General features: G+C 55.1%; 2 protein-coding genes across 2 annotated transcripts; both read left to right on the forward strand.

Annotated features, from left to right (window-relative positions):
- The first annotated feature begins 1,480 nt into the window (after nucleotides 1-1,480).
- On the forward strand, nucleotides 1,481-4,787 carry CRYAB (crystallin alpha B). Its single transcript, XM_009947987.2, has 3 exons — nucleotides 1,481-1,678; nucleotides 3,289-3,411; nucleotides 4,584-4,787. Exons 1-3 carry the CDS (start codon nucleotides 1,481-1,483, stop codon nucleotides 4,785-4,787), a joined length of 525 nt encoding a protein of 174 aa, XP_009946289.1.
- A 3,662-nt stretch (nucleotides 4,788-8,449) lies between these two features.
- FDXACB1 (ferredoxin-fold anticodon binding domain containing 1) lies at nucleotides 8,450-12,331 on the forward strand. The gene is made up of 5 exons (XM_009956121.2): nucleotides 8,450-8,618; nucleotides 9,123-9,279; nucleotides 9,408-9,611; nucleotides 10,256-10,414; nucleotides 11,143-12,331. The coding sequence occupies exons 1-5, from the start codon at nucleotides 8,450-8,452 to the stop codon at nucleotides 12,329-12,331; spliced, it is 1,878 nt and encodes a 625-aa protein (XP_009954423.2).
- Nucleotides 12,332-18,888: the final 6,557 nt, after the last annotated feature.

An 18,888-nucleotide genomic window follows, 5' to 3' on the forward strand; every position in this document is an offset into this window, starting at 1 on the left:
TGCTGCTGCAAGCTGGGCTGTCCAGACTGTTCCCTGGCCAGGGCTTTGGCACAATATAATGACACCTGAAGAAATGCTCCTGCCAGATATCATGAGTTAAACAGGTATCTGAAGCTGGCATAGATCCAGTTTTATTGAACTGAGTGGTGGTGGTGGTGGTGGTGGTGGGACACAGGATAGGGTGGGCAGTGGGGGAGCAGTGACCAGTTAAGCTCCTTGTACTCTGAAACCAGAGATTCCCTTGAGTCCATGTCCCTCAGTATGAGAGAGCAGGTGCACTGCTGCTGATGTAATAGGCAATTGGAGAAGGTATTTATGGCCTGAGCTGTTGCACAGAGCAGATTCTGCTTCCTATTCTTCCAGGCAAGCTGAAAGGAAGAGCGTCAGGCCCTTTTGCAAAGGCCTGGTGGTGCTAGCAGTAAGAATGATGTGCCTCTAAGCCAGTAACTGTATTTAAGTTGCGAGCTCTTAGAGGCAGAGACTAGCCCTCTAAGGACAGTTGCTAGGCTGAACCCATTCCCATGATTTAGGTTTACAGGTGAGGCAGGAATTAAAATAAATATATGAATTAAGACGTTGTAGGAACATAATTATAAGGAAATCAGCTTACTGCAGGGGCGCAGACAGAGAGAGGTAGCTTGCATCCCCGAGAAGGCATGTCACAGTGCTGCACCGTGGAGGCTGTTGGCACGCCCGGTTTATCTCTGCTGACAGCCCTCTGGAGTACTTTGAGGTCACAGAGTGTTGGGCTCTTCTGCTCTCTCCAGCAAAGTGATTTCTGTAGTGGGCAAAAGATGAGAGGTGTTGGGCTGAAGCACTGTGGAGAAATCCATCCTTCATTCATACACACCCCAATGGGCATGCACTAAGGCAGCAAGGCTTACTGAGCTGCAGAGAGCTGCACTGCCAGGGGTATCTCAGCAAAGACCTCCTGGGATCTTTCCTGCTCTCTGACTAAAGCAGGCCTGTGGCTTCCTTTGCCTTAAGGAGAGGCAGAGCTCTTCCTAGACTGGTGGGTGATGTGGGGAGCTGAAGTCTCAGCGCTGGCAGTGGGAACAACGGCCCCTTGTCATTTTCCCTGTGAGCCAAAGATAGGAGCTGCATTGATCCTGCTGGCATCCAAAGCAGCTGGGAACATCCGCCAAGCCTGTCTGGGACTCTGCAGATAAACAGCACGTGGGGACCAGGGCGGGTGGCTGGGCAGTTTGGCTTCTTGCTGCCCCATTAGGCTCCTTTTCTTCTTCTCCCCTTCCCCCTCCTCCTCAGCAGTGTGTTCAAATCCCCCAGACAGCTACTGGGCACCGCTGAAGGGACCAGCCCAGGAGTGGGACAATAAAATCCCTGACACCACTGTTCAAGAGACCTCGGGGAGGGGGGTAGGGGGGGAAGGCCAGGCCAGCTGCACGGGTATAAAGCTGTCCTGCGCTCCTGGCACAGCACTGCAGCACAGTTGTTTGCCAGGCTCCTCCAGCGCACTCCAATGGATATCACCATTCATAACCCCCTGATCCGCCGACCCCTGTTATCTTGGTTGGCACCGAGTCGTATCTTTGACCAGATTTTCGGAGAGCACCTGCAGGAGTCAGAGCTGCTCCCTGCTTCCCCCAGCCTCAGTCCCTTCCTGATGAGATCCCCCATTCTTCGGATGCCCAGTTGGCTAGAGGCAGGACTCTCTGAGGTAATCTTCCCTTCTTAATGCTCTTTGTTATTGCTGTGTGCACATCCTGATGGGTCTGGAGCTGGAGACCCTTGAGAGCTGAGAGCTTGGAAGCTGCTTGTAGGCGGTCATTAGGAAATGCCGGGGAAAAGGGTGCTGCGTTTGTGCCTCTGCTCCTCTGCATTAGGCAAGAACCTCTGCATGCTCTGCTAAGCATTTGTGACTGAGAGCAAGTATTGTCATAGCGTTAGGAATAGAGGCAAAGTGAGTGGAGTGTGTGCGGCAAATGACTGTAAGAGATGACCGAAGAAAGGAGGAAGCCTCATTTCCCTGTCTGCTGTGCAAAACTTTCAATCCCACTCCCTCCTGAGAAGCAAACAACACAGGGTAGTGGGCAGGAGTATTGGGATCCTGACGTCAGGCAGTGTGGGAGCTCATGGCGGCTGAGGCAAAAAGGGGTCTATTTTAAAGAATCACTGCTGAGAAGAACAGCATTTTAAGTAAGATACAGGACCCAAAAGATTGTGAAGTAAGCAGCCGTCTGCTTGCTTCAGGGGCTGAGCCGAGGCACACAGTTCAAACAACCTCGCCTGTTCTGTGAGTCAACTGTCTTATTTACAAGTAACTTGTAGAGCTATTCTAAGCCAAAGGAGTGAGAGGAAAGTATTCTTTTAATCTTCGCATAATATTTTCCTTGGTTTAGTGACCTGGGTCTGGCTGTCCACTGAAGCAGCCATAATAAGCACCACTGATAACAACATCTGACTATCTCAGTGGATAAATCTTCACAAATAATCTAGAAGGAGGAGGAAGCACTTAGGCTGTCAGATCAAACTGCAGGAACCAGTAGGTGTAAAGCTGGCACAGAGGCTGCCTCCACATCCCAGAGCGGAGCTCCAGGAGGCTTGCATGCTCCCTGAACACAAATGCAGCAGGAAGGCAGAGACAGTCAGCCGAAATAGCAAAGTCCCACAAATGTGTCCAAGACAGGCAGAAAATGCAAATTCAACCTCAGGAAGCAGCAAAAAGCAGTATTTGAAAGAGACGACAAAGTGCAAAACAGAAGGGAAGGAGGTGAGATTAAGAGCAGGTGACTCAGAGTTTCGGCAGACATACTGCTGTTCAGATAACAGGTGAGCAGTGAGGCAGTACTGCTCACCAGTGACACATTAGTTTGGTTACTAAAGAGTGATGATGCATGGGTAAGCCTGCTAGCCTGCAGATGAGCTCCAGTGAGCTACACAGTCAGGGTTTCTTTTGCTCGCAAGACTGCAAAACCTAACCACAGAAACTGGAAACCTCCAGATGTTCTGTAACAAGCATCAGGTGCGAAACCTGTATGCCAACTGGAGTCAGTTTTAACAAACTCAGATTAAGAGAATCTCTTCCTCACTCCCAAGGAAAACATTTATCCTATGTAATCAAGTGAAAGCATTCACATTTTAGATGCTGTAGTGATGGGCATTAGTGTAAAAGGCCAGCAAGGGACAAAGCCGCAGAGATCAGAATCCCAGGAACAAATGACAGTGCACATGTAGATACCAGCTAGTCTTGAACTGCTATATTCTGAGAGCCTTTTTAAGTTGAAACCCTCACCTGCTCTTTTCTGAAGTCGCTTCTTTGTTTTGCAGATGCGACTGGAGAAAGACAAATTTTCTGTAAATCTTGATGTGAAGCATTTCTCGCCTGAGGAGCTAAAAGTGAAGGTGCTTGGGGACATGATAGAAATTCACGGGAAACATGATGAGCGCCAGGTACTTCTACTTTAACTGTGGACAGATAGAATCAGTGTGAACTTCCTCATCTATGTTTAAACAAGGAGGCTGCAAAACAATCCTGTCCTTGTGCTCATCTCAAATACCTCTAATGTTTTTTATCCACCAGTCCTAATGGAAGATACTCTGGGCAACCCCCCCCCCCGCTGATCCCAGACTGGGCAGCAACAGGGTGGAGATTTATTGCTGACGTTACATGAACCCTGAACTGAACTGGAAAATCATCTTTGAAATGGGCATTTCTGGGTCTCCCTCTTTCTGGGAAGAGGCCAGGAATGCAGGGAGGCATTCAATAGGCTAACAACGAACTGTAATAATTAAACCATATAACGAATGAGTGCATTTCCCTGTTCTGTTACTGTGAGGCTACCTCTTCCTGAAAAAGGCCCATCTATCAGTTTGCAGTCCTTAAATGTTGTATTCTGCTGTCAGTCATCCCTCTGCTTGCTGGCTCTGGAGACGTGTGTGGCAACTGGGCAGACAGAAATCAAAACCCATGTCCAAAGCTGTATGTAACAGGGTTTGCCAGACCCCATCTCCGTCACACCCCCCAACCCTGCCTCCTCACCAGAAGAAAATGAATAAAGTAGCTATGTCATTGGAATTGTCAGCTCTAAGAGCTTCTAGGAGCACAGATCTGTCAGTCAGGAAAAACAGCACTCCTTACAGCTGATGGAAGCCTCTAATCCTGACATAGCTTCTGCAGTATTTTTTGGCTAAGAAAATAATCAAGCACTATACCAGAGCTCGGCTCACTAGACAGCTGTGTATTACCAGAGCTCTGGAGACCCTCAGGAACAGGTGTGGTTGGCACTACAGGCAGGTCTAGCTGCTGCATCTTAGGAATGACAGCACACTACTGTGCAATGAAGCCAGTCTCTGGCTAGCACAAGAGCTGGAACATAAAGTCTCCTCCTGTAACCAGTGTACCTGAAGGCACCTGCAGCCTAGGCAGGGCAGCGTCTCACTTCAGCCAGTCTTGGCACTTTAAAAAGGGCATCTCATAATAAAAACTCTTTCAACTTTCTGAAAGGTTTTCCTTTCAGAGCTGGAGCTTCCTGATCTCAAACTTTATGCGAAGGGCTCACGGTTCAGGTGGAACTGAGTGAACATTTCTAATCAGGGCTGTTCCTTCTCTTCTCCTTTTGAAGGATGAGCACGGCTTTATTGCCAGGGAGTTCAACAGGAAATACAGGATTCCAGATGATGTGGACCCTCTGACCATAACCTCATCACTCTCTCTGGATGGAGTCCTGACTGTGAGCGCACCGAGGAAACAAAGTGACGTCCCTGAGCGCACTATCCCTATCACCCGTGAAGAGAAGCCTGCCATTGCAGGAGCCCAAAGGAAGTAGGCTGCTATTTAAAGCCACCCCGGGGGGCCATTCAAGAGCACTTTTCATCAGATGCCAACTATACTGAATGGCTACTCTTATTATTTATGCTGAGTAAGTTTACTAACAAATAAAACATGAATAAGCAGTTTGTATTTTTTTTGTTTTGAGCACTGAGGACAAGGGAAGTGTTGGGTCAAGAAAGCTGTGTAAGGTTGCTGTGCAGGGAAACATACCTGGCATCATTCTTGCTTACAGCTTGAGTGGCAGGTGTGTCCAGGAGAGCTTGTCCTGATGTTCAGAAACACTTTACTAGTTTCACTTCGTGTACTCTAATGTTTTGCAAACATCTAATTGCATAAGCCTTTTCCTTCAATGTGGCCAGAGGATTTCAGAGTGTTTCACAAGCAACACAAAAGTTTCTCCAGTGGAGATTAGACTGGTAAAACAACTTCATGACAATTGAAACCAATTCGAAGTGTGGCTATTAGATAATAACTGAATGGAAGACAACTGTATCTTAAATCTCTAGAATGACTCACGGAGAAGCATCCAAGTGCTGCAACCAATTCAGAGTAGTTGCAGATGAAAACTGCATAGCTGCAGTAAACACATACATTTCCAGACAGAAGAACGTCCTGCTCTCATGTTGCAAATCACATCACTTTGAAACTGTGCTGTCAGTGCCTTTCAAACAATGAACAGGATCTGACGTCTACAGTACTAATCTGATTTATGCTAACACTGTTGAGTGGTACAAAACACTACTAAGGCGTTCTCAGGTGTCATCATCTGTTTAACACCGCTCTTCAAAGGGATATGAGCATAAAGGAGAGTCTGTATTACTGGGATTTAATTTCTAAAATTCATGTCCAAAAAGGACAGAATGTCATGGATCTGTCGCACAGATCACCAGAGTCAGTTATGACCTGACCGATTTTCTATGTTCCTTATACCTGCTCAGATTAAAGTTATATTAGAAACTATCAGTTTAAATCTCAAAAGAACTGGAGGACATCCTTCTTCCATGGCTTTAAGTGATGAAAATAAAATGAGCGCTCAGTGATGTGGGGGGCATTGTCAAATACCCCAAATCCCAGCTACTTGCCAAGGTCTAGTGTTTCCTATCAGCTGGTTCTAATAAGCTCTTCCAGTTAAGGTGTTAGTTGGGCTTGACTGACAAGGTGCAGGGTGACTGGTGACTTGCAGTCAGTCCCCTCTGCACACACAGCAAACGACGGAAACACACGCAGGTTACAAGCAGCACAGCTGAGAAAGCAGGCAGAACATTTTTCACGTGATGCTACGTTTGGCTTTAATGTCTGGCAGGTCTTTTTGCTTGAAGGATATCCTTGTAGCACTGCTAGCAGACAGGCCTCCTGTTTTTCTGAAGGCACAGTCTGCAGATTATCTCAATTTCTGTTGCTTTTCCTGCATCCTTCTTTTTCCTTCTCTGAGTGTTGGACACAAGGAAAGAAAATGCTGTCATATGGAGACCTGTGGTCTATTGTGTAGCAGGACTGAGCAGTTGGGTTGAATGAAGGAGGTTCCAACTCAGGGTGGTGGCCTGGAAACCAATGAGGTTCTCATTCAAATCCTAAAAGAATAAACACAAAAAACCTTGAGAAAGTAAATGCGAAATAGTAAGAAAATATCCAGAAAGTACAACTGAGGGAATTTTTTCTATAGAGCTGGGTTTTGTTAGGCTCAAACTCAGGAGCAAGAAATGGGAATTTTGAGTGAGAGCTCATTGTGGATAAAGGTGATGAGGTTAGCTAGACAGCAACACTTGAAATGCAAATACCACTCCCTGAATGACTCGAAAGACCTGTTTCGTGGAGGCACAGGAGCACAACTCAACAATGAGAAAATGACAGAAAACAATTCTGTCATCTCTAAGCACAAATGCCATTCAGAACCTCCTCTTCAGCTACACTACAGATCCAACAGACTATGTTTCAGTTCTGTGCGCATACTCTTTATTCTCTGATGCTTTCCCTTGTAATCTGAAGAGTATGTTGTTTCAAAGCAGTGACTATACTGAAAAGAAAAACTCCCACTTAGCATGGCTAAATATAAGTAAAAAGCTTTTAACGTTTTCTGTCTTACAGGAAGACCAAAGTACCTGCAATTGCACTGCGACTTTCAAATCAGTCTAACCGAAGATCACAAAGCTTCGGTGATGACTTTTAATTCACCATCTGAACAGCAAAGGAAAGAGAGCTGGACTGGGGCCACTGTTACGGGTAGTAAGACTGAGTTTAAGCAAAACAGCATTCCTCATATCCTTACTCCTGTAGTGGAACTGTTGTAGGGCACTCATCAGAGAAAAGGGTGCTGACTGCTGCCTTTCTGCATTTTTAAAAAGCAGTAGAAAAGACTAGGAGCAGGGCTGCAGAAAGGGAAGCTACTCATGGGAGGCTTACCTCTGGTGCATCTCTAGCTGGGGATGGAAGAGATAATGCCCTGTGTGCATGACAAATTAAGTGACCAGTGATCATCTCAACTGAGATATGCTATATCCACAACAAGGAAAAGCACAAGGACATACCTGGGAAAGGAAGTGGCCTGGGCTTGCTTGCTCTGGATATCCTATCGCCCTTCATTCCAGTTCCCCATAAGGGTTTTCTCTGAGTAATCGTTTTCATTGGTGGTGCACCTCCAGCCATACTGGGAAAAGTGCTGTCCCAATCCATCCACAGTTCCCCATGGCCAGTAGCACGCATTAAGGAGCCATGGAGGGAGGTGTACAAACAGATCTTGGACATGATCTAGCAATAGAAATCAGCAACTCCCTAGGATCAGCTTGGATCTCAACAGCACGTAACATGGTATGGAATGCTGTCCCTTCCACACTTCTGGTGATTGGAGAGGGACCTCCTATCCTTCCACATGTGACAGAGGGTACCAGAGAAGAACTGTGTTCCTTCTTGATGCGAAAAAGCTTTTTTTTTTTTTTTTTTTTTTGGGGGGGGGGGGGGGGGGGGGGCGGGCAGGAGAAAGGTGGTATGGTATCTATTTTCCTGAACTGTGATACTGCATTTCTCAGCTTCATGTTACCGAATACCTCTCAGAGTAACTTACCCACCCTTTGAAACAGACGAAGCGATTTACCCAAGGCCACAGGGACCTAATGCCTGAATCAGAAGCAGACCTCATAAACTGCAGGCAGTAGGTCTCTGTTGGAGCGTGCCTCTGCCGATTTTAAGCCTTCCGCTGCCGTTACCCATGTCACTGCTGAAACACTGTCCTTGCCCTGTGCAGCAGCTGAGCGCGCACAAATAGAACAGGCGACAGCAAAGCATCGCTATTCTCTCTCCAGCCATAACTTGCAGCCCTGGGACTGCAGCGGCCAGCCCGTTCCCGCTCCCGGCCTCGCCAGCGGCGCCGGCAGCGGAGTGCCCGCCAGCGGAGCGGCTGCCCGCAAAGCACCGGGCAGGCCCGCAGCGGCCCAGACCGCGCCCGCGGGGAGAAGCCGCTTCCGCAGCCGGCCCAGGGCAGGCGCGGAGGCCCGGGGCCGCGGCGAGGGGCGCCGGCCGCCGCATCGCCGGCCGCCCGGGGCCTCACCGGGGCCGGGGGCGGAGCGGCCTGACGCCACCAACGGGCGGTGAGCGCACCAGCGGCCCGCTGGCCGGCGGAAACGTCATGAGGGAGCGCCGGGTGCCTGCGGGCTGGTTGCGGACATGGAGCCGGTGCGCCGGGTGCTGCTGCTCGGGGAGGGCAACTTCTCCTTCGCGGCCTCCCTGTGCGGGGAGGCGGGGACCCACGTCGTGGCCACTTGCTACGAGAGCGAAGAGGAGGTGTCCGGGCGGGGGCGAGCCGCGGAGAGCATCCGCCGGCTGCGGGAGAGAGGTGGGTCGGCAGGAGCGGGGGCCGTCGGGCAAAGCGACGGAGGAGCCCGGGACGGGGCGAGAAACGGTGTCGGTAGTCCGCAGCCGTTGTCACTGACCGCTCTTTTGAGGGTCGAGGCGAGGCTGCGGAGCGGCATGCCTTCGCCGAGTCGGGGACCTGGCGCTGCTGTGCCTCCGTAGGAGCTGTCCGGCCGCTTTTGGCCCGCTCCAGGCGTCTCGGAAGACCGCTTTTACCACGAGGTGCTGGAATCGTCCAAGAGGCTAAATCAAATACCCTAAAATCTGAGCAGACTGAAATAATACTGAAACAAGTAGCCGGTTAGCAGATCTCTGCAAGAGAGCAAAGGGAGCCTAGGCTTTCTGGTTTTCCTGATGGACGCGACTGGGAAGATGCCTGGCAGCCACTGCTCTGATATGCTCTAAAAATAAGGACTTTAATTGCTACTTTTCTTTAAAATTTTCCATAATGATAAACATCAGTCTTGGTTTTCGTTTACTTTTGAAGGAGCTGAAGTTGTGTTTTCTGTGGACTGCACCAAGCTGAAGGACTATTTTTTACCAGAAAAAAGAGAATTTGATTGTATTTATTTCAACTTCCCTCACTGTGGGAGAAAGGCTGGGGTAGTGAAGAACAGAGAGCTTCTTGCCCACTTCTTCCGTAGGTGAGTAAACCAGAAGTAGTTCTATGCTAATTGACTGCTGTGATACAGATTTACAGGTGGTTTTCCGGCACTGTAAAGTTTCTGGGTGTGCTAGCAGGATTTTTCTTGTTGCCTGGCTTTCCTTCCAGCTCCGCAGAAGTGCTGACACAGGAGGGAGAGGTCCATGTGGCTCTTTGCAATGGACAGGGTGGGACACCCGCTGATCAACCAAGGAGAGAGTGGCACAACAGCTGGCAAATAGTGGCTGTGGCAGCAGGAGCTGGATTTATCTTGAGTGATGTTCATCCTTTTAAAGCAGAGACGATCCACGGATATAAGTGTACAGGCTACAGGTAACCATCATGTGGCAAAACTGAAAAGTTGATATTTGTGCTCTTATAATGCCTAGCACTAGTATGTTGTTTTAGTATCTTGTTTGTCAGAGAGAACTCCCTTTACTTTTCCTTAAAATGGCTACAGTTCTTTTTCATCTCTAAGCAGAATAGCCAAGATAAAAATGCAAGCTTCTTGCCAAAAGAAAAAGAAAAAGGAAAAGACTGTCTTAGGATTTTAAAGGTCAAAATGGTCCATTTCAGAACAAATGTCAATTTCAACCTAAAGACAGCAGGACGGCTCTGGTATGTGTATCTGCTTAGCACAGAATCACAGCATGGTTGATGTTGGCAGGGGCCTTGGGCAGTCATCTAATCCTGCCCCACAGCTCAACACAGAGCCAGCAAGTTGCTCAGAGCCACATTCACTCTCCAGGGGCGGAGAGAGCACAACCTTTCCGCGCAACTTGTTCCAGTGTTGGACCACCTGCTCAGTAAAAATACGGTAGTGTTGCATTTTTGTCACCTTGTAACGAGACGGGGGATTCAGTAAGAGGTGTGTTAGTGTTACACGGAGTTAGGTGTGTATGTAATGCTTACTTGTGAGTGACACATGAGATGTAGGAAACGATCAATGACTTTGCTCTGCTTTTGTGTATTGTCAGGAGTCAAGATAAATCGTTCTGTGTAGAGGGTGCTTTAAACCATATTTTCACACGAAGCACGCCACTTCTGTATTTCAAACCCATGACCTGTGAGATAGAACTGGGAAGCCGAAAAATTTCTTTTCAAGTGCCACAAGTCCTCGTGGATAAAATTAATAGGTAAGTTCTATAATTAGTTTCTGTTTGGCAGTAACACACACTTGGGATCTCAGTGGGAAGGACCAGCACAGGTGTCAGATAAAATGGATTGCTTCCCTTTCCCTCCTTTCCCCTTTACAGAATTTCCTGTTCCATTTCTTCTTCAAGTCTGCTTCATGTTGGCTTGTGGTTATGGCCTACTTAAAATCAGTCTACAGAACAAAAAGAAACTTTATGGTTGAGACCAAGCTGCTTGAACGCACAAATAAGGATGAAAACTTTAATCTGTTTTACTGTACTGTGGAAGAAATTCAGGAGCTGACCTGGTGTCTGCTAATACCACAATGCTAAGGCTAGCTAGGATAAAAAATGGTAAGCTCTTCGGCGAACTGCTGCATACTTCGGAGATTCTCAAGGGCCAGCATAATTTGATTCATTTCTGCAGTTTGGTAATGCCGGTGCTGAGTGGAAATGGCGATGCTGACTGTTAAGTCCCATTCCTTTTTTACCAGTGAAAGTGCAGTTAATTTTTGCTTGCCACCTGGAGACAAACACCACCATCGTGAAAACATGTTAGCCAATGCAACGCCTTCGATGAAAGACTTGGCTTGTTCAGGTAGTTGCTAGAAACCGGCTTAATATCTGAGATTGTTTCGGGTAAATTACTGCGCTCAAGTTATGATCACCGGAAGGCATTTCAAGGAAATCAGTTTAGCCATGTCTGTAATTTGCACTTTTGTTTTTCACAGGGGTTTCCTAGAAGTGAATTCAAATCATCCAGTACGGACAGTAAACGAGACGCTCACTGCAGAGCTCAGCCGAGCCTTTCTGTTACAGAACATTGACTACTGCCTTCCTCTGATCCACCAAGGTCACCTCAGTGGTGTTTGTCACTCAAGTATCTTTTGGATCGTTCCGAGACCAGAGGAGACTCCAAGCGCTGAAGAAATGTCTAATGGACTGGCAAATGCAGCTTTCTTTTCCCAAGTTGATTTTTGCAGGGACACAGATAAAAAGGGCTGGGTGAACGCCCAAGAGGGATGCCGCTTTTCCAAACAGTATTATCTTAGACCTTCCCTTCTGCCTTATGCTCAGGCAATAGTACAAAGAGGAGCCTTTCTCCCAGGGACACTTCATGTTCTTTCTGGCCCAGTTTTCAGGAAGTGTCTTATCAGTCCTTACTCCATGCCTGTTTTCCATGAAACGGTTTTTGTTTGTGCAGTTAACAGGGGTACAGAGAACAGCTGTATCCAGATGTTGGTGGATAACATTAAAGCCAGCATACATGCTCTTCAGCAGACTGTTTCGGGCTCTAAAGTGGCTATCAATCTGCAGGAAGCAGTGAGCTTTGAAACAACTGAGCTCAATAACTTTACTGCTTTCGAATCTCAGCTTAGTAAAATTCAGTGCTTCCTCTGTATGGAGATAGATAGTTCAGGCTCCTGTGAGAAGGGCTCGTGTGTGGGAATTATAAGGACAGCTCATTATGAACTAGTAAGCAGCGAGTTGGTGGTTGTCTTTGCTTCGCTGAATCTTGACCTCCTAGCCATGCTGATCTGTGGAATAGCTGACTGGCGAATGCTCTGGACATCAGACACACGGTTCCTCCGCCAGTTTCCTAGAGGAGAGTTAAGACTTTTCAAGAGTTTTTCTCTCTATCCACCTTCCTACGTGCACGATGTCAGTTTTTGGGTTCCTGACGGGGAACAATTTGACCAAGTTGCTTTTCACACCATTGCTAGGCAGGTGTCGGGTGAAACGGTCGTATCCATCCAGTTAATCGACCGTTTCCAGCCGTCAGAGACCGGACGGAGGAGCCTCTGCTACAGGCTGACCTTTCAGTCCTGTGACAGGGCGCTGAGCCGCCAGGAGGTGGCAGAGATGCAGCTGCTCCTTCGGAAGGAGATAAACCAACGCTTGCGTGTGACTCTGCGGTAGAGCGTTGTGTGTTGTTTCCAGGTGCTCGAGCAGCGCCTGCGCTCGTTGCCGATCTGGAAAACGAGGCCTACGTCCTGTTGAACCTGGCGCTGTGTGTTACTGCAGTGCCTCTCACGAAGGCGGTGTGGACTTAAGTACCTGCGCGCGTTCTAAAACTGGAAATCCCTCTTAATGAAGACCAAGCACCTTCCCGTTCTGCGTGTGTGTAATGAAACCTCATTTTAAAAGGCAGAGCCTTTCTTCGCTAGGGTCCCGTGAGGCTGGACCTGATCTCCTCACTGATGGCAATTTGCTTTTCTTGCTTGTGTTTGCCCAGCGCCTCGTACTGGTGGCCCCTGCATGGAGTACACCGTAAGAGGGAGGATCTCCCTGTTGCCAAAGGCTGTGCACCGCCTGAGCACGGAACGCCCTCTCTGCAGGTGCTCGGTCCCTGCGGGGGGTCGGCGTGTGCCGGGTTGCCCCGTGCAGCCCGTCTCGGAAGGGAGGGGGTGCCGGGGTGCACCCGGTGGGGCCCCGGCCACACGCGCCAGCGGACGTTTTCCAAGTGGCTAATACGGACGGTGATCACAAACGGTGATCGCATTACTAGCTTCTAAAGGGCACTAACGGATCCTAAGGGACCGCTGGAGCGCCGGTGGCGCGTACGGTAGCTCCAGCAGGGGTAGCTGCTGACGGAGAACGCCGGTAACGGGCTGAGCTGCCGTAGTGTGTCGGATTGCACTGGGGAGGGGGAGCGGCAGCTGGGGACAGGTCTTTGAGCAGAAGTTGACGGCTCCGAGAGCCGAGGTCGTTGCTGACACTGCAGCGACTCCCAGGCCGCGCTGGGCAGTCCGCGGCTGCCGCACACACTGAGCAGCGCTACCGGAGAGCTCCGCCGCACGGCGGGGAGCGGGCCCGGCGGCTGCAGCGCGCGCGGGGCGTGGGCCCCCTCCCCGGGGCGGCGCGCGGGCGCCTGGCGGGCGCAGGGGCGCGGGCGCAGCCGTCGCGCGCGGCGGTCGCTCGCTGTCGCACGCGCGTGTGAGCGGGAGAGTCGCGCGCGTGTGTTGGAGGCGGGAGTTGCGCGCGCGTCTGCGAGGCGCAGAGCTGCGCGCGCGCCTGCGAGGGGCAGAGCTGCGCGCGCGTGTGTTTGAGGCGGGAGTAGCGCGAGCGTCTGCGAGGCGGGAGTTGCGCGAGGGTCTCTGAGGGGAGAGCTGCGCGCGCGGCTGTGAGGGGAGAGCTGCGCGCGAGTGTGTGAGGGGAGAGTTGGGCGCCTGAGGGGAAGGGGAGCGGGACCCGCCTGGGGAAGGGGCGGGCAGGGTCGGCGCCGCCTGGGGAGCGTCCGCGATCGCCTCGGGGCGGGCGGGGGTCGACCATCGCCTTCGTGGGGAGGGTGCGCGGTCGCCTCGGGGCGGGCGAGCGCCGGCGCCGTCGGGGAAGGGTCTTCGATCGCCTTGGGACGGGCGGGCGGGGGTCGACCATCGCCTTCGGGGGTCTGCGAGTGCCGTGGGGAGGGTTGGGCTCGGGCGCCGTCCCGTCCCGAAGAGGCGCACTGAGCCGTCGCCGCAGAAGGAGCCGAGGAGAGTCCAGTCCCCGCCGGAGGCGACCAGGAGCCCGGAGCAGCAGAGGACCGCTTCGCACTCGTCCCTGCAGGGAGCACCGGAGCACCAATTTCGTGAGGAAAGCCGATCTCCGAGGTTTTTTCCGGCGGGGCGGTGGGGGTTAGAGGGTCGGGCATAGGGGGTGAGTGTGGGAGGACAGCCGGGGGGGTCGGTGGTGCCGTGGGACGCTCCCTCCGGGGGTCGGGTGGTGCCGTGGGACGCTCCCTCCGAGAGTCGGTAGTGCCTTGGGACGCTCCCTCCGGGGGTCGGGTGGTGCCGTGGGACGCTCCCTCCGGGGGTCGGTGGTGCCGTGGGACGCTCCCTCCGGGGGTCGGGTGGTGCCGTGGGACGCTCCCTCCGAGAGTCGGTAGTGCCTTGGGACGCTCCCTCCGGGGGTCGGGTGGTGCCGTGGGACGCTCCCTCCGGGGGTCGGTGGTGCCGTGGGACGCTCCCTCCGGGGGTCGGTGGTGCCGTGGGACGCTCCCTCCGGGGGTCGGGTGGTGCCGTGGGACGCTCCCTCCGGGGGTCGGTGGTGCCGTGGGACGCTCCCTCCGGGGGTCGGGTGGTGCCGTGGGACGCTCCCTCCGAGAGTCGGTAGTGCCTTGGGACGCTCCCTCCGGGGGTCGGGTGGTGCCGTGGGACGCTCCCTCCGGGGGTCGGTGGTGCCGTGGGACGCTCCCTCCGGGGGTCGGGTGGTGCCGTGGGACGCTCCCTCCGAGAGTCGGTAGTGCCTTGGGACGCTCCCTCCGGGGGTCGGGTGGTGCCGTGGGACGCTCCCTCCGGGGGTCGGTGGTGCCGTGGGACGCTCCCTCCGGGGGTCGGTGGTGCCGTGGGACGCTCCCTCCGGGGGTCGGGTGGTGCCGTGGGACGCTCCCTCCGGGGTCTGGCGTCCCTCTCGGTCCTGACCGCATTCTGCTGCCGAGGAAGCAGCTGGTGGAGCAGACAGGAGGCATCCATCGTGTGGCACTGCGAGGCAAGAGCGAGCAAGAAGAGGAGCAGAGGAAGCCCGGGCGACCGAAGCAGAGGAAAGAGAAAGGCGCTCTGGGCAAAGGGGCCTCCCTGTCACCGGGGCTGTGGGCACATCAGAGCAATGCCAACACCTTAGTGCCCTGGCTGGCTTTGCACTGGGCGACCTCCCTGTAACCAGGGCTCGGGTCTTTGGCCTTTTGCCGTGTTGCCCAATAGTTTGGCTGCCCGGAGAGAGTGGCGACCCTGTAAGGAGGGTGAGAGCCACCGTCTCCGCACCCGGAGCGGGGGGGGGGGGGGGGGGCGGGGGGGGGGGCGGGGGGGGGAAGCTCCTGAAGACGCGGTGTTGTGCTGCAGCCAGGCCGGCCGGCCCGTAAGTGGGGCGCAGGCGGGAGCCTCGGGCTCCGTGGGGCTTGTTGGCAGTGCCGAGGCGAGGGGGACCGCCCTGTAAGCAGGGTTGTGCGCGTCCCCAGCGCTCGGCGGGAGGTGCTCGGAGGGACCCCCTGTAATCAGGCGGGTATCTCTGGCCCCGGCCTTTCAGAGGCGTGGGGCCGGGATGCGCGGGGCTGAGCACGCCCTGCCCTAGGTCTCTTTCTCTCTGCTCTCAGCCCCCGGAGCAGCTTGGGAGAAGGAGAGCCGTGGGGAAAGGCGGGAGGTGGGGGGGAAGGGGACTGTTCTGGGCATCAGGGACATGCCTGCAAGTGGGGCCCGGGTCCTGCCCGGGCGGCTCTGGCGCTGGGAATCCTTTTTGTGGCCTTGAGCCGGGCCATTGCTCTGGAAGAGGGGCTGGGGCCTTTGTTTTTTTTTTCTCCCACCGGGCACCATTGCGGGGAGAAGGGTGGGTCTAACGGGGCTGAGCCCGGGGGGGTAGACGGTGGCGGGGGGGTTAACGGTGGGAGGGGGGAAGGGCGGCTGGGGGGCGGGGGGCGCTGTGGGGACCTCCACCCGGGGGCTGGCGTCGTTTTCTCCTCCGGGCGGGGGAGCTGGTGCTTGACTGCGCCTTCGTTCCTTGTTAGCGGGTCCCGGAGAAGAAACACAGGGCATCATGTGGAACTGTGAGGCAAGAGCAACCGAGAGGAGGAGGGGTGGGCTGAGCAGGGGGAAGGCGCTTTGGGCAAAGGGGCCTCCTTGTCACCCGGGCTGCGGTCACACCAGACCATGGCCAGCACCTTTGATGCCCTGGCTGGCTTTGTGCTGGGCGACCCCCCCTGTAACCAGGGCTCGGGTCTTTGGCCTTTTGCCGTGTTGCCCAATAGTTTGGCTGCCCGGAGAGAGTGGCGACCCTGTAAGGAGGGTGAGAGCCACCGTCTCCGCACCCGACGGGGGAAATGGAGCTCTCTGGACCCCGAGCCCCCCCTGTAAGCAGGGGAGGGCCCTTTGGCCGGCCGCGGCGGCTTTCCGCCTGCTGGCGGCCTGGCCAGCGTGACCCCCGGGAGTCGGGGCGCGTCACTGCTTTTGCCCCTTGGCCACCCGTGAAGCCCCTTGGCGTGTTGAGGCCCCTGTGGCCTCCACGCAGCCCGGGGGGCAGGTCTGAGGCTCTCCTCTCCTGCTCGGGGGTAGGGATGGCTCCCCAGATTTTGGCTGCACAGAGCTTGCTCCCTCTTCTGGGAAGTTTTTGTGTGTCCTTGTCCTTGTCCTTGTCGTTATCCTTGTTGGTGTGAATGAGCTTGTCCTTTAGGCCTCTGTTAAAATTGCTGCAGCTTAGCTTAAACTTCCCAGGAGGGAAAGAGGGGCTCTGTGCAGTAACAGGGGGGTCCCCTCCGAGCAGCCCACGAGCGGAGGGAGCGCGCGGGCTTGCCCCTTCTTTCTAAGGACGGAGCGAAGCCGCTTAGTCGTAGTGCGGGCAAGGGGACCCGCCTGTAGCCAGGGCCGGGGTCTGCCTGCGTGGCTGCCTGTCCTGCTGGCGACCTGCCAGCGTGACAGCCCTGCAGTCGGGGCGTGTGTCACGAGCCGTGGAGCCCTCTGTCCCCCTGTGTCCCCAGGAGCAGCCCCAGGTCCCTGTAAGCAGGGCTGGGGAGGCTGCTTTAGGCAGCCAACAGGAACGAGCCCTCCCTCGCCCTTTTGAGGGTGCAGGTTGAGGAAGTGCTGTGCCGGAGGGCGCAGTCCCGCCTTTGGCGCGGCTTTTGGCTGGGGTGACCTCCCCGCAGCTGGGGTCGAGGTCGCTCCCTGGGCTCCTGAAGAGAAGAGGAGAGGTGGTGGTGTGCTGCAGCCAGGCCGGCCGGCCCGTAAGTGGGGCGCAGGCGGGAGCCTCGGGCTCCGTGGGGCTTGTTGGCAGTGCCGAGGCGAGGGGGACCGCCCTGTAAGCAGGGTTGTGCGCGTCCCCAGCGCTCGGCGGGAGGTGCTCGGAGGGACCCCCTGTAATCAGGCGGGTATCTCTGGCCCCGTGGGGCCAGGATGTGCGGGGCCGGGCGTGTGCCCCGGCCCCCCGGCCTTTGGCCGTGGAGCTCCTCTGCCTGGCTGTTGAGTCTCGTTCCTGTTGCTGCGGGGGAAGGCTGAGCTCTCTGGCCCCCCGGGTGTCGACCCGCCTGTACTCAGGGTCTGGGTCGGAGAGCCTTTGTGCTCCGCTGGCAGCCTGCGTGGGGTGACCGCCCCGTTAGCGGGCTCCACAGGGCTTGTTGGGAGTGTCGAGCTGAGGGGGACCGTCCTGTAAGCAGGGCTGTGCATGTCCCCAGTGCTCGGCAAGAGGTGCTGGGAGGGACCCCCTGTAGGCAGGTGGATGTCCCTGGCCCCAACCTTTCAGGGGCGAAAATTTGGAAGTCGTGTCTTCTTGACACAGAATTGGAATGTCTTCTGAAAGGGGAGGGAACGGCGCTGAGCCAAGTACCTCCCCCGGTGCCCTACAAACCATCCCAAAAGCACCGAGGATGCTCTTGTTTGACTGCAGCCCCGGTGACAGGGGAGTCCTTTTGCCCGGAGTGCCTTTCTTTTTCCCATCTTCGGCCCGCTGCTCCTCCTCTTGCTTGCTCTTGCCTCACAGTTCCGCACACGATGGATGCCGCTTCTTTCTTTCTTCTCTGGGAGCTGGTTCCCGGGAGGGAGGGAGCAGTCAGGTGCTGGCTCCCCCGCCCGGAGAACAGGGGGGCGCCGGCCCCCGGGGGGACCTCCCCGCAGCGCTTCCTGACTGCCGGCTGCTTTTCCCCCCTCTGCCCTCTGCTGCTCGGGGCTCAGTCATCTCAGACCCGCTTTTCTCCCTGTGTGGTGCCTTCAAGAGCAGAGGCCCCAGCTCTGCTTCCAGGGTGGTGGCCCAGTTCAGGGCAAGACAAGGGCTTCCCGGTGCCACGGCTGCTACCTGGGCCCTGCTCGTAGGAGCCTCCCCCATCCCCGGGATGGGCCCCTGCCCGCGTGCTTCTCTTTCTGCTCCCGGGGCCGAGAGCAGACAGGGAGGGGGCGAGGGCACGGCAGGGCAGGAGATTCAGGGTGGCAAGCAGCGCTTGCAGGCCCCAAGCGCCAGGCACTTTCCAGCCAGCTGCTCCCCAGTGAAGCGGCAGCTTCTCCCAAGCGATGAGGAACCCACCTTGGGGAGTTAGTTCTGCCCAAGCCCCCAGATCCTCCTGGGAAAAGCCCTGGCCAAAGTCACCGGCCGCCGCTGCCGATCCCCCTGCCTCCAGGGCAGAAAGCGCAGCCTGCGTGGGGCGACCGCCCCGTTAGCGGGGTGCGGGTCAGGGTGCCCCCGAGTCGGAGAGAAGGAGCCTGTAAGCCCCCTGTAAGCAGGGCTGTGCGGCCTCTGTGGGCGCCGCTTCCCGTGCCCGGCTCCCTTTGCCCAGGGTGCTCGCCTCCAGCACCGCCTGGAACGCCGGGGCGGCAGCGGTGGCGCCGGGGGATCACCGGAGCGCCAACTCGGTGAGAAAAGCCGATCTGCGAGGTTTTTTCCGGGGGGGGGGGGGGGTGGGGGTGTAGGTGTCACGTGTCAGTAGATAGGGGTGGGTGCGGGCCGGGCCGGGCCGGCGTCCCGCTGTCCTCCAGGCGGAGGAGCGGGGCCGTCTCAGTCCTGACCGCGTCCTCCGGCTTTCGCTG

The sequence above is a fragment of the Leptosomus discolor genome, chromosome 22, assembly GCF_034619465.1.
Source record: "Leptosomus discolor isolate bLepDis1 chromosome 22, bLepDis1.hap2, whole genome shotgun sequence".
NCBI classification, from domain to species: domain Eukaryota; kingdom Metazoa; phylum Chordata; class Aves; order Leptosomiformes; family Leptosomidae; genus Leptosomus; species Leptosomus discolor.